Here is a 14866-nt window from a genome sequence, read left to right as displayed (position 1 = left end):
TGTCTGATTCTTTTTAGTACAATTAGTGGCGGGAAACTTCAACCTTCAACTTTTAGCGAGGTAATTCTTTGACCAATTGAACTATCGTGATGTTTGTGATTTTGAAAATGGTAAGATATTACTTGAGTTTTATTCCGGACCTAATAATGTAGATTTCATGAAAGGTTTCGAACCAATTTAAGAACAAAAACTACAAGCCCTAAGACATTGAAAATGAGCACAAGCATAGTTCAAAAAGCTCGCATTGATACCTTTTGAACTAGCAAAATTGCATTTAGTCTTGATGAATATTTAAAGTAAATTCAAATAGGTCATTCAGTCATAAATACTCGACAAGTTGATATAAACATTAGTAAATTAAATCTTTAGCCAAATTAGCTGACTTCTTTTAATTGGTGAAGTATCCCATCATATTTAACATACTAAGACAATTATAGATTTACTCTCTAATATTTATACCTCTTTTTAGTATTCTTGTGATTTTTATTTAAATCTTGAATATACTCTTTATGACATAGTGTAAGCAATAAGTAACACATGGGACCAAAATAAATATGGTCATCCTATTTCTGACCACCTCCATAATAAATTATGTCAAAAGGACATGTTAAGTAATTACAAATTTTAAAATGTTAATTGAAAGTCTTAAATGCAAGATGTACCTATAAAGATGAGCCATTTTACCTAACATTAGGCTTATTAAGGCACAAATTAATTAGCTTTCTCAACACACTAAATTTTCCCAACAATTCTTTATTCAAAAACCTTCCCCTCCTCTCTCTTTGCATGATGAATTTCCAACAAACTCAATAAATATATTTCTTGTTAGACTATTAACAAAAAAAAAGTTAATAATAATAATAAATAAATAAAAGTAAAAATTCTATTTTCGATTAGTAAAGTTTTGTTTTTGCAATCAAGAAAATATAAATGGGTTGGTGATTATTTCTTTTTTTTTAAATACATAAACATTCGGTAACTATTTTTTTTTCTCTAAAATTTTAAATTAAACAAAAAGTAAACTTTTTATTTGTAGATTAATTTTTCAAATTTTTGTGTTATATTTATTTTTTATATTTATCATGCATTTAAGTCTATAACGACAAAACAATGTTTTTATCTACGTCTTGTGAAAAAAATGGAAACGTGAACAAATAGAAAGGAAAAAAAAAAACTTAATTTTGTTGTTTCTAAAATTTTTACACAATTTTAGAAATATTTTTTGAAAATAAGAAATAGGGAATAGAAACATTTACTAAAGTTTGTGTATCTGACAAACTAGAAATTTTTACACAATTTTAGAAATATTATTTCTTTTGTATCGGCACCTCTTCACTATAATATTGCATATACCTTTTAGTTCAATCTCTACTTTCACAATTTAAAAAAATTATCAAGCAAGAGTAAAGACAAAAATATTTTATCTACCAAAACCCAATCAAGAAGAATCAAGTAGCGTAGAAAGGTATTTCCAATTCTATAAATTTTCTAAATTAGAACGATCCATCTCTATTCTTTAATAAGAGTAAGAAAAGGAGTAAGATAGAAAGAGATATATTAAATTAAACGCGACTTATAATTACAAAAAAAAGGACAATAAAATGATTATAACATAGCCTAGTAAAGAAATTCACATTTATCCCACATTAGCCCTTCTTTCTTCTTCTTATTATTAATTTGTTTACTAAAAAGAGAATTTGTGGTTAGCTATCTTAAAATCCCCTCAATGTTGAAACCATTGCTAAGAGATTATTAATGGCCAAATAGGAAAGGTTTGTTGGGATCTCAACAAAACTATTAAGCATTAACCACTTCAATAAAACTACCATATCTTTCTAAATAATTTACAAACACGATATTTTCTTAATAAGTTCGGAAACTATTTTTATAACAATAGACGATGATTCAAACCTAAGTTATCGATATCTTAGCTGGTTGGGTTGGGTGAAGTCAGACCAACATAACAAATTGTTAAAAGAGAAAAAAAAAAAAACTCCTCAAAACTTGCTCTATAATCAGGATATTAAATTTTCGTCCAACATTTATGTCAACATTTTCATATGTTTGGGTTTGACATTAAAGAAAAAATCAATACTTTTATAATATCACAAAAACCCAACAAAATATATTTAAAAAAATCAACTCAATATCACCTAATATTAATAATGTTGAACTTATCTAAAAATATGTGCAATGCTTAATGTTAATTTAAATATTTGTTATAAATGTTTTAGAAATATTTATTGACACTAACATTTTATCTAATATTTTCATATACATCTTAGATATATCAACATCAACCACATCAAAATCCTATAATCAAGAAGCGCAAAAAAAAAAATAATAATAAGGATTTTCTTAGGATTTTTATTTGTTATATTTTTGTTTTTTGGAAATAAAAAGGAAAGGTAGATACCAGCGTGGAAGTCATCAATCAACCATAGTCGGAGAGTAGTCTTTATTTTGGTAAAACCAAATCAAAATTTTTCAGATCTCTCATTTTTCTCTTCCGATCCAAGTAATCTCCTCGCTTTGTCCAACACCAGTCTCGAGCGCCGACAAAATCCTCGAACAATATCCCGATCTGAGTTTCTCTCGCCTCAAGATCCCACACTCATTCTGCTACACTTCCAACTCGCTCACTACCATTCTCATTCTGATTCTGATTCTGGTTTCCATTGATGTTATGATATGCTTTTCAAACTCCGAAGCTAGGGTTTCTTTCCGCCATGGAATCCTCTCGAACTCCCAGCTGGCGGGAGGGCATGTCCTCTGATAACATTAAGGGCTTGGTTCTTGCTCTTTCCTCCAGTTTCTTTATTGGTGCTAGCTTCATTGTTAAAAAAAAGGGCTTGAAGAAAGCTGGGGCTTCCGGAGTCAGAGCAGGTACCTTACCTTACTCTCTTGTTGTTTGCTTCTTCAATTGGGCAAAAAAAGGTTAATGCGGTTCTGGGTTTTCTGAGTTTTTTACTCCTGGATGAATGTTTGAGAAAAAAATTTGTCATTGGGTATGAAATATTTGACGCAATTAGAGGTGGGTCGTGCTATTAATGGGGTTCTCAACGATTTTTATTGATTTGAATTGTAATTTTGATCCTATTATATGTTATATTATATCCGTTAGTTAATCAATTATAGCATCTGCTTATTTGGAGGCCTATTGTAATAAAAAGGTTTAATTTGTGGTAAGTCATTGAATTGAGGAATGTAAAGAATTTTGCTTCTTGTGCTCACTGTTTATGAGTAATTTTCTCTGTACTCTGCTCAGACACATTCTTGGCCTTGAGGACTGTTTATTTTACTCCTCATATCAGACTGCATACTGAAAATGCCGTACATTTAACAACAGATAGATGCATTTTTAACTATTATTGGTTCCTTGACAGATGAGTAGCCCCGTAAGTCTAACTCCTTTCACAGGCCTTGAATTGAGCTAGTTGTGATTAACTTAATTCAGCATCATTTTAATTTTGTCAACGTTAATTACTACCATGTTGAACCTTCAAGGGGTTTGTCTAGTGACTGATTGTCTCTTCTGATTAAAAAGAGATCTTGGGTTGTGGGCTGCAGCCTGTCATAAGGGTGGAGGCTACACATACTCAACGAGAGTTTTGTAATTATATTTGATGGATGCAAATCTATACTTTTTGGGAGTCCCTTTTGTAATTATATTTGAATTGAGCTAGAGTTTTGTAATTATCTCCCTTTCATTTTCTTAATAAAGTTTTGTTTCCTATCAGGGAAAAAAATCTATTCTTTTCTATGAAGGTCTTCTGCCTTTGAAGCTGATGATTAATGTTTGCCTTATCTTTATCATGATTTATGAGAAAGTAACTGTCATGTAGCAGAGTTTTACTGTAATTGATTTGATGATTCATTCCAGGAGTTGGCGGTTATTCTTACTTATATGAGCCTCTTTGGTGGGTGGGCATGATTACAAGTAAGTCTTATTTTTTTTCCTCATAATGTAGCATATAATAAAGGCCTTTACTATTCTTCCCAGCAAGACTTGACAAATTTCTGTTCAAATTTTTTACTTATTCTTTCAGATACTAAATGAAACTTTATGATACATTAGCTCTTTCAGATCTCTATATATAATTCAATTTTTTGTTAATATTATGATACAGTGTGCTGCATTTTTAAAAAACATGTAACCACTGAATAGAATAAGTTGAATATATTTGTAAGATATCCCACCAAACAGAGGTTTCTGAATTTATTTGTAAGATTTTTTATCAGCCCTTGAGACCAGGCCCCTTGGCCGTTTCTTTTAATAGATGTTCCTCTACTATGGCATCAACTGAATATGTTTTGTAAGGAATCAAGTGATTAGGTATTCGGCTTCTCTCTCTATTTAATTCATTTAGTTTTAATAAATTTACAGCAAAGGAGAAAATTATTTTCATTTTTTCAAATCATAATGGAAAACAAGGACATAGTGGCTTTCGTTGCTCCCTTAAAAGTTAAAAGTGGACTTAGAGATCAATATGTAAACTCTGTAAAATTATTATCGTTTGAGGACTCTTTATTATTGGAAAGCATATAATCTATTTGAATTGGAAGATGTATAATGGAAGGAAAAAGGAAGAAGAAAGGGGAAATCCTAACATGGCAGTTATTATTTCAACAGTGATTGTTGGAGAAATTGCTAATTTTGCGGCTTATGCATTTGCTCCAGCAATACTGGTCACCCCACTTGGTGCTCTCAGCATAATTATTAGGTATGGTCTGAAGTTGCACAGATTAAGTTAGAGCTTATGGTTGCTTATGCTCATATTATCATGGTATCTTGCAGTGCAGCGCTTGCACATATTATATTGCGGGAGAGGTTGCATATTTTTGGAATTCTTGGCTGCGTTCTTTGTGTAGTGGGTTCCACAGCCATTGTTCTCCATGCTCCTCAAGAACGTGAAATTGAATCTGTAACTGAAGTATGGCAAATGGCCATGGAACCAGGTAAGTTTTTGTTACCGTGAAATATCATCCCTCTCTTTCAGATATCATAGATTCTTCTTAGATTTTGGCTGTTATACTTTGTTTTGTTTTTTTCTTCTTCTTTTATTATTATTATTATTTTAGATGAGAAGCAAATCAATTTCATTGTAGTTTGGGATGGGGATTCCACCACTAATGATGCTAGTGAAGAGACTTATTGATGAAGAAGAACTCTAATTGTGTGTGATATGGGTGTGCTTTTTTTCTTTTGGGTGGGGGGTAAGTAAAGAACTCTTGATTCTCAAAATTATAAATTTTTTTCTGTTGGAGAAGATGCAAGTGGAAAAACAATCCAGCAACAAGATTCATTTAACAGTTCGTTGTAGATTTCTTCTAGGAGTACCACCTAAGAGAGAATGAGAACCCAGTAGCTAGTCATCTACGTATCTGTGTCAATGCACAACTCAAGTAATCTAGGATAAACAAGGTTATGAGACTGGAAACCCTTTCTCAGAGGCCCTCCCAAAGCCTAGTGGAGCAACCATTTCCAAACATGAGCCTAGAATCTCATGAACAATGTCCTTCGGTAATCTTTTCAACAAAATCTTTTTTCCATATTATTATTTACTAGAGAGACAAAAGAAACTCACAACCTATCCTCCCAGAGATTTTAAATGAAGCAATTTGGAGGTTCAAGATTCCTAATAAGCTTAATCTTTTGCTTGGAGTTTGGCTTTTGAAGGTATGAATGCAACAGAAGTAGTTCATAAACAAAACGTCATATACACCTGAACTCTAGCATAAGCAGTCTGTGTGAGGAAGCAGAGGAAAACTGTTGGCGCCTCTTTTTGAATTACGAGTATAGCTAGAAGTTTTGGAACTGCTTATTATAAGAATTTAGTCTTTCTCACTTCTATTTTATTGTGGAGACAGCAAGAAAGGCTAAAATTCATTTAATCAGTAATTTCAAAGCTTCTATCTAGTTTATTTCATATTCATTTGCTCTATGAAAGTGTGGTTTTTTCATCTAAAAAGGAAAAATGTTTACTTCATCTTTTCAGTAGTCCCTTCTCAAATTCGAAAGTTCACTCTATATGGTAACTCAGTCAGGAGCACAACTTCAATCCTTGCTTGCCATATCTGTATCTTGGTTCTCTAAATGCTTAACATTGTTCATGATCTCTTATGTTTGTATCCTATATATAATTCTTATGTTTTTAGCAGTCATTTATTTGGTTTTAATAACATATTGGTAGTAACTCTACCTTTGTCCTTTTATTTGGCAGCCTTTCTATTGTATGCAGCATTAGTTATGACAGCTGTGTTTATACTTATATTCCACTTTATACCGCAATATGGCCAGACTCACATTATGGTCTACATTGGTGTATGTTCCCTTGTAGGATCTTTGTCGGTATGTATCTTTGTAATTTTTAAATGGTTTCTACTCCAATTTTTAGTTTTTAATTTTTTTTCCCTTCTTCTGATTTGATTATGTAATTGGATATCTAATAACAGGTCATGAGTGTCAAAGCAATAGGAATTGCCTTGAAGCTAACGCTATCAGGCATGAACCAGCTAATATATCCTCAAACCTGGATATTTACTGTCGTTGTGATTACTTGTGTGCTTACCCAAATGAATTATTTAAACAAGGTTAGTAGTGCTCATTTATGGTTTTTGATTTCTATAAACACTTTTAGCATTTCATTTGGCATCCCTGTATCCTTACATTGTTTGATATTTATTGTCCATATGATTAATAATTTAATCTCGGGAGTTTTTTCCTTAAAATAGAAATTGGAATAAAAAACTATCACTATCTTAGGAAGCTATGTTTATGTGGGTTACTAGCTCTTTTCGTTTTTTCTTTTTCGGTGTGTGAAGGCTGAAGCAAACCAAGGGGAAGCTATAAAGCAAAAGAACCAAAACAAACTGCATGGTCCGAATTGTCAGTGATCAAGAGAAAAGGGACCTTAAGTGATTGATGACTTCAGCAAATTCATCCATGGATAATGGATTGAAGGGCATGGACCTTAAAGTGATTCATGAGAGTTCTCAGCCAAATCTCTTTGGTAGCTATCATAAAACATTCCCAAAGAAATCACCAAGATCAATTGAAACAAAACAGTTCAACAGCGGACCTTAATTTTTGGAAGGTTCAATATTGAGGAGATGACTATGGTAGTGATGCACGTTGTGCTACCAAGATGAAGAAAATTAGGGTCTCCACTTTTTTCAATGTAGGTTCAGTTCTTCCGGCTAGTTGTGCTATTTCATGGGTTTGGAATGACGTGGGTTGTTCACAGTAATATGAAGGGATTGGTGCAGGGTTGGTGTCTCTGATGTTCTGGTTCAAGGAATTCTGTCTCGTTTGATCTATTCATTGTAAAGCGCATTTCACTTCCTCCACCACCTTTTTCCATTTTGTGCTTTTTGTTTGTTCTTGCCCTTCTTTTCTTTTTCCATGTTATTGGGTTTTTGTACTTCCTTTCATCTTAATAGAAGATGTGTCTCAATAATTGAGAAATACTTGTGGAAAGGAGATCTGGAGCCGAGAGTGCCCCAAAAAAAAAGACCACCAACTTCATTTGATCTATATGCTGGAAACTGGACCAGGAGTCCACACGAATGAAATAGTGCACAAATTTCATCCAAACATCATAAGTTCCCCTAACTAGTGCATCCTTTGTATAAGTGAGAGTGAAACTTTAGATCACTTATTCTCTAAATGTGATTGTCTTGAATTGGTGGGTGAACATCTTTGGAATTCTATGGTGCTTCCCATGCATTGTCAAATAGACTCTCATTCAGACTTTGTGCGGGACTCCTTTCTAAGGAAAAAATAAAATTCATTGGAACAACATGATCAAGATCTTTATTTGGGAAATTTGGCTTTGAAGAAATAGAAATATTTTTCAATATGGTTGTGTGGATAACTTTCTATTTTGGGAAGGGCAATTGGCCTAGCTTTGAAATGGATATCTGTTTGTAAATCTTTTTGTTATTAATCTTTATTAGATGTTGTTGCCAATGGGAGAGCATTTGTGTAAGCCGCCTTGGCGTGCTTAAGGATACCTTATCCTCTCCTTTTAGGAATCCTTCACTCCCAATGAAATGTGTTTCTTTGTTCAAAAAAGCAATTGGAAAAGAAAAAACCATAATGTGAAATAAATCTTCATGCAACCCCTTCGTGGTCACTGATTTAGAAAGCAAACCATTGAAGATTTACTCTGGGAGTCATGGCCAGAGCCAGAGTGGAACAATAGAATTCTTTTTTTCAAGTTAGTCTTGTGTCAAAAGTTTATTCTCATATCTTTTTGTCCATAACTATGAGATATGGTTAATGGAAATCAAAGATTGCATTTTCAAGGTTGCATCCTAAAGCTTGTAATTGTAACGATATAGTTGTCAAATGAAATTAATAAATTATCATATAAGCTAAAAGGAGTTGTATATACTCTCCATGATTGGATGTGTTGGTGCGACTGATAGTTAGTATATTCTGCTGTTCTCAATAGGACTTTTTATCCTATTTTCATTGTATGTTTTTCTCATGTATGTATATCCTATATTCTTATCAAAGATGCAACTTTTTTGGAGGATCTCATATGGCCAATTTATTTCTGCCTTCTTTGTTTGCAGGCACTTGACACGTTTAATACAGCTGTTGTGTCACCAATATACTACGTTATGTTCACTTCGTTTACCATCTTGGCGAGTGTGATAATGTTTAAGGTATGTCCAGAGTGCTGATTGTGGTTTCTTTACATGTATAATATGATCAAACATATTGTTTTGTTTACGTAGCATACTACACTATGGATAATATGGATGAGGAGTGTTTAGAGTTTTGCATATTTGAATATCCTTTCTTGCTGTTAACCACTATGGGTTGGTTAGTAGTCATTTGAACAAAAATGATCACTTGCCTAGGATTTAATATCCTACGAGTTTGTTTGGTAACTTAATGGTTCATACCTTCTTTTGCTGTTATCTGGTTCTGTGAGTTATGCTGTTTTCTGTCGAAGTTCGATGATCCCTGGAAGTCATGGTGCATTATTATGTTCTAGCTAGTGGTGTCAGACCACTCTTTGTATTAAAACAGATCTCTCCCTCCCTTGGATAAGATACGGATTTCATTACCTAAAACACAGGCGAAGGCCAGCAAAGACTCGAAGAGGAATTACAAGGAACTCAAACTAAGAATCAAAAACAAAGGAGCATCGCAGAATAATTTGGACTCAGAAGCCTTGCTATAATATGGCACTTCAAGCTTGTTCGTACATTAGTGACAGCATAGAACATTAGAACTGTTATCCTTCCGCAGCTTAGATTTTTGCCTGCACATATTTAAATGGAGGTACATTTCAATATCTTTTGAATTACTTCTTGCAGGATTGGGACAGGCAGAGCCCAACGCAGGTTGTGACAGAGTTATGTGGATTTGTGACCATTCTTTCAGGAACTTTTCTTCTTCATAAAACGAAGGACATGGCTGATGGTAATGCCTCCCCTTCTCTTTCTTAGGAAACATAGTCTTCAATTTATATTTCATAAGCAAACCAATATAATGGACATATTATTAATTTATGCTGTCATTGTCAATTTTGTTCGATTCTTTTTTTTTTATTTTGTGGTGTAGGCTTTGTTTATTTCAGGCCTAGGTAGACACTTTATACCCTCCCCATTCTTCTTCTCTTCTCTTTTTTTTTTTGGTTGGGTATTGAGAGCCTCGTTTAATGGCCCACCCCCACTCATTCCTAGAGTGGCTTTGTCTACTCCAACTCGAGGAGACAATAAGAGTATTGATTATTACGTACAATTTGATAATCATTTCGTGTTTAGTTTAGTTTTTTAAAACTAGGTTAGTTTTGCTCACAACATTTTCTTTGGTATGTTTCCACCTTTCTAGAAAACTCATTTAAACTCCTGGCCAAATTCCAAAAATAAAAACAAGTTTTTTAAAGTACTGTTTATAAGTTTAATTTTTTTTCAAAAACAGAAAACAAAAAATAAAATGATTATCTAAATGGTTATCAAACGGGGCTCCAGATATATATCTGGAGACCTTGTATTTCCAAACGTCTCTAAGTCCTTACCACAAGCACCCTTGGGATCTCCATATCCTGGGCTGTTATTCTGCAATACCATGTTTCATGTAAATAGAAAAAAGAAACTGCAATTATCCGTAAATTGATGTTTGTTAAATGTGTTTTTTCACAAGTGTTGAATCTTGTCCATAACTTTCCAAACTGATACATACAGGTTCAGGAGGAAGCATATCGACGCGGCTCTCTAAGCATGCCGAAGAGGATGGTTTTAATGGTGCGGAGGGCATTCCTCTCAGACGGCAAGAATCCTCGAGGTTGCCTTGATCGATACCTTAAAAGTACGGTTCAGTTCGAGCAACTTGTATTCTATCACATGTTTCTACCCCCTTGATGTTCCTTTTTGGATAGAAAGTAGACAGAAGGGTGAGAATTTTCTATCACTTTCCATTCTCTCTCCCGAAACTTGACAATGGGGGTAATGCGAATGCCTATTGCCTTTGTACACAAGTTCATGCCACCCCACCAAATCCATATGAAAGATGCAATCCAACAGAATTCTTTTTCATCAATTGGTAATACGTATTGCTTCTCCCTCCACAGAACTCACTCGGTCTCGGTCTCTTAAACGCATGTATAAAGCTTTTCTTAGTCTTCATTCCTAGTCCGTTCGTTCGACCATTTCATTCTCGATGTTACGAAACAACCTTGTTTTTCTGATACATTAGTGTCATAAAATGCAAGTTCGTGATGTTATATTAGAAGCATGTAGCACTTTTTGAGGAGAGGGGTCTGACAAGTTCAATCTAGTTTCAGCAATGGTTTGAAAAGTGTTCAAGGTGATTGAAATTTCCTCCATGTCTAAGCTTTGGTACTTCTAGTTCCAACTTCTAAGACATGATTTTTCATTTTTTTTTAAAAGAAAGTATACATGCAGATGTACAAAATTCTCTTTATACTCCTGGCCTGATTCTTTACTTAAAATTCATTTACAAACCCTCTAACTTCAATTCGAGTTCAATTGATTCTTTAAGTAATACTGACGTTCCAAAATCAGAAAGAAGCTTAAATGTCAACCTGTATCATGGTTCAACCTTGTACAAAGAATTGAAATATCTAACCATCAAAGGATGAACATAAAGCTTTATTGCAAGTTGATGGAATTGTAAACAGTAGACAGCTTTATTAGCTCTTGATAGATCCATAAAAGATTTTGGTTCCTTTGATTTCATCTCTTCCTTCCCCACTATTTTGCAAAACTTGCCATCGGTTCAGCTTTTCCCATAGCGTCGTGCCATCTCATAAACTGTTGGCTCTGAGTTGAAAAAAAAAAGCCAACACCTAATGTGGCGTGTTACTTCTACATCTGCCTTGTGTTGAATCAAGATTTCTGACCTTTCGGCTTTGGCATTTGCTTTAGAAGGTCAGATACAGAAGCACAATGTGTTGACTTGTAATCGCAATTCTCACAGCAATACTGCAATAGTTGAATGACCTTGACGCACCTACAACCATGTCAAATGCGCACACAGATCAGGAACAGATCATAAAAGCCTTCCCCTTGACACAAACAAAGAGAGAAACAAGCGTCATTAATATCTAAGACGATATTTGTTCGCCCAAATCTAAGAAACATGGACAGACTTGGTCATAATGACGAGCCGTTTCCAAAAAGTTAAAACGTAAACAAGAATATGTTTATCAATAGAAGAAAAAAAACAATAAAATTCTCCCAGATCTCTTCCTCCAAAGAAAGTATCAATAAGTATCAATTTTCAACATTACAAACCATGTAATATAGTAGGGTGGTGAAAGGAAGAAGCCGAAGCCGAAGCCGTGGGTGGGGTCTATATCCAGTGTAAACCAACATGTTTGTTGAACACCATTTTTCTCCACCAGGAGGATGGAATAAACTTAGATTTTTGGGAGGTTTGATGGATGGACAACTACAACCTAGCTCCTGATCACTGTCGCTAGGAGAAGTTGGGGAAAGCTTTATGCTAGATCTGATCTGATAATACCCCTTGAGATGAAGGATTTTCTGTTGAAGTTGTTTACAGTCCCAGATTGAATCTCAAAGCCAGGGTTTTCTTTTTTTTTTACCTACTTCATTATTAACTACCATCGGGGAAATGAAATACAAGTGTTCCTAAAAGCAAATGAATAAACCTGATATGAAATCTTTTTTTGTCATTAAATTTAAGATTTAAACAACATTTCTCCTGAATTAAGTCAGCAAGTAAGTTTTCCAAGAATCACATCATTTGGCATTGTACTAAAATCAAAATCCAACTTCTTACTGATCAGATGACAATGATAGAACTAAAACAGAAACCTTATGTACACAGCATAAAAAACAGACTTCAACATCCACTGGACATAAAACCTGTCAAATGTATGATGATCAACACCAGTAAGCAATAACCAGCGAACTTCAAAATTTTGAACTAAAACATAGTTCACACAAAAAATCTGTTGATCGATTATATATATTTTTATCAACCTTCCATCACAAATGTGCTAAATTTATACCTCTAGTCAGAACATGCCAAACATAAGACAACCATAAAAAGAAGTAAAATAAGAAAAATGGAGGAATGAAGGAGAAGGTTTGCAGGCCCATATTCCACATGCACAGACTAAACTATCATTGACAAGAGAGAAAGTAAAAGAAGTAGAACTTGAAAACTGTTTGAGTTCTCTACTTATGGGTCTGGCTATGCTTTACTTTCTCTGCTACAAAGGAGACTCAACCTAACAATCATGTCTCTGTTTTCACAACCTCATCAAACAGAGTTCGATTGTGAGCTCACATCGACCAAATCAGACTTCATTAAGAAGTATGATCTTCAGTATATTCCCACTTCCCTGGCAGGAATAAAGGAAAATCAGACAAACTAATCGCTCTGGAACCCGAATAAACAACAAGAGGAAGAAGGAAATATGGAGGTTTGATGATCTTTAAGAACTAATGCAGGGGGCTAAAATTTCAGAGTAGAATATGTACAGACTGGATGAGAATTAAATAGTTCGTAAGCAACCAAAACCTCAATGAAAAGCTTTCTTCGATTTTACCTCTTTGTGAAAATGAATCAATGTCTCAGATTGATCTTCAGTTCAATTAAATCTAGGAACTATTGACGCACAACATTTTATATAGGAATCACGTGCTTTATTATCATGAAAACATCAATCGGGACTAAGAAACCTATTAAATAGAAAAAGAAAAAGATTGATATCACTTTAAAACGCGGAAGATAAAGCGATACCAGATTAGAAGTACATGGAAACACACCTCAACTTCCACGAATTAAACAAAAATAGTTCAAATCAACACGAAGAATCATACAAATTTCTTACGCAAAGATACAGATACCTCCGCAAGGTTTCCGAAAATTTTCCTACAATACTGGTCCAAGCACGTCAGTCAATGAACCAAACACAGAGAAAAACATAAGCCAAACATTCGATCGCATAGAGGAATCAAATTGAAAAACTTTGCTGTTTTCTTACTTAATCTATTTTTTGTTTGATCCCACAGCGAAGGGAGGCAATTCAAAGGAAAGAATTCCATTAAGAGATACAAGAGAACAATTTTTCTTCGAGTTCAATCCTTCTAGCCCTCCGATTCATGCAAAAGACTCCAACGAACATCAATAAACAGTGTGAAAACTTCAGATTATTTTGCCGCAGATTGTTCTGGAAACAAACCCAACAGAAAAATCGCAGATCATAGCTTACTTGTGAGGAAGAAAGTTATTTTTGGAGAGACAAGCTTGAATGTCGCAGGCCTCCTTCTTGCAGGGTTCTTTGCTCGGCTGAGGCATCTCTCAGCTCTCTTTCTCCAATTCCAATCTCTATTGTAGCCTAGTTTTTTTAAAAAAAAAAATTGACTTCCTTTGCCAAGAAAAAAAAAAAAAATATATATATATATATTAATTAAATTAAATTGTAATATGGAAATTACTTTCGTCTTTAACTTTACCCGTGATTTATTTTGTTCCGATCACCTTTGAATATTTGACAATTAAGAGAGCTATGTAAAAACAAATGGTCAACTTTTAATGGTAACAAGATAGAGTGGGATCATTAGGAGTTAAGTATTTTCCTTATAATATTTCAGAAAAAAATTTAATTGTCAATCTAAGTATAATCATACATCATCGATTATGATAAAAGCTATGGGTTTGAAGGAGGTGGTGGTGTCTTGAATCCATCTGGTCCGAGTAATGGCCTCCTGATTTTTTATTTTATGTTTACCTGGTGTTGTGTTGTGTTTCGTATGTTTCAAAAGAAAAAAAAATATATATATATATATATATTATCGACCAAATTATTATATATAAATTAAAATTGTCATATTTATAAAAAAAAAATTTGTGTGACATTTACAGATATGACAAAACGTGGTAAAATTACTTATGGACAATCAAATTAGATAACTTAATTTGATTACTTAACTAGCTAAGTGCCACGTATCCAATTAGACCAAATTTATCAAATGGGATGTAATTGAACTAGATCAAAATATCTTATTGATTGGAAGCCGTCAAATAGGTCATAGTCTACACAAGTAATAAAAAATTCAACAAAGTGGATCATAATTTAACTCGGTGATTCAGCTACTAGATAGACTAGTTACACCTACATAAGATGAGAAGCCACCTAATCTAAGTGGATCGCAACTCGATCAAGTGAGACCAAATAGCTCGACTAGTTAAAATATAAGATCGGTATCATGTACGTTGCATGTCACTAAGTGAAGAAAACTAGTTCACACTCGAAACAAGCATGAGGCTTGAAGTAACATTAGAAGTCTATTGTCACAAGACCTACCATGTATCATGTGTTGTCATATTCTACCCCTAAAACATCTT

The 14866-nt window shown here is 33.8% G+C and overlaps 2 protein-coding genes across 8 annotated transcripts; one reads left to right on the top strand and one right to left on the bottom strand.

The window, feature by feature from the left end:
• The first annotated feature begins 2435 nt into the window (after window positions 1–2435).
• On the top strand, window positions 2436–10561 carry LOC111008165 (putative magnesium transporter NIPA4). The gene is made up of 9 exons (XM_022280767.2): window positions 2436–2886; window positions 3884–3940; window positions 4634–4724; window positions 4799–4959; window positions 6225–6352; window positions 6457–6594; window positions 8584–8676; window positions 9337–9442; window positions 10207–10561. The coding sequence occupies exons 1-9, from the start codon at window positions 2730–2732 to the stop codon at window positions 10314–10316; spliced, it is 1041 nt and encodes a 346-aa protein (XP_022136459.1). The 5' UTR covers window positions 2436–2729; the 3' UTR covers window positions 10317–10561.
• A 429-nt stretch (window positions 10562–10990) lies between these two features.
• On the bottom strand, window positions 10991–13873 carry LOC111008166 (Cox19 family protein (CHCH motif)). 7 transcript variants are annotated; one of them, XR_015788459.1, is made up of 4 exons: window positions 13731–13867; window positions 13503–13630; window positions 13339–13398; window positions 10991–11494 (listed from the first exon to the last, which is right to left on the bottom strand). XR_015788459.1 is itself a non-coding variant. In XM_022280768.2 (2 exons), exons 1-2 carry the CDS (start codon window positions 13814–13816, stop codon window positions 11371–11373), a joined length of 210 nt encoding a protein of 69 aa, XP_022136460.1. In that variant the 5' UTR covers window positions 13817–13858; the 3' UTR covers window positions 10991–11370. The 7 variants fall into 7 exon arrangements, 1 of the variants encoding a protein (XP_022136460.1); XR_015788458.1 differs by having other exon boundaries at window positions 13503–13873; XR_015788462.1 differs by lacking the exons at window positions 13339–13398; window positions 13503–13630; window positions 13731–13867 and adding an exon at window positions 13065–13332.
• Window positions 13874–14866: the final 993 nt, after the last annotated feature.

Source organism: Momordica charantia (assembly GCF_013281855.1).
Source record: "Momordica charantia cultivar OHB3-1 chromosome 10 unlocalized genomic scaffold, Mcharantia_2.0 BLBB01000010.1, whole genome shotgun sequence".
NCBI classification, from domain to species: Eukaryota; Viridiplantae; Streptophyta; class Magnoliopsida; order Cucurbitales; family Cucurbitaceae; genus Momordica; species Momordica charantia.
This window is presented reverse-complemented; position numbering and strand designations above follow the sequence as displayed.

Bases quoted from the DNA above. Each gene is read 5' to 3' on its own strand.
- LOC111008165 (XM_022280767.2), top strand. From the start codon at position 2,730: ATGGAATCCTCTCGAACTCCCAGCTGGCGGGAGGGCATGTCCTCTGAT. The intron at 3,941-4,633 runs GTAAGTCTTATT...TTATTTCAACAG, and splicing joins GTGGGTGGGCATGATTACAA to TGATTGTTGGAGAAATTGCT. The intron at 4,960-6,224 runs GTAAGTTTTTGT...TTTATTTGGCAG, and splicing joins GCAAATGGCCATGGAACCAG to CCTTTCTATTGTATGCAGCA.
- LOC111008166 (XM_022280768.2), bottom strand. From the start codon at position 13,816: ATGCCTCAGCCGAGCAAAGAACCCTGCAAGAAGGAGGCCTGCGACATT. The intron at 11,495-13,730 runs GTAAGCTATGAT...ACATGGTTGTAG, and splicing joins AATAACTTTCTTCCTCACAA to GTGCGTCAAGGTCATTCAAC.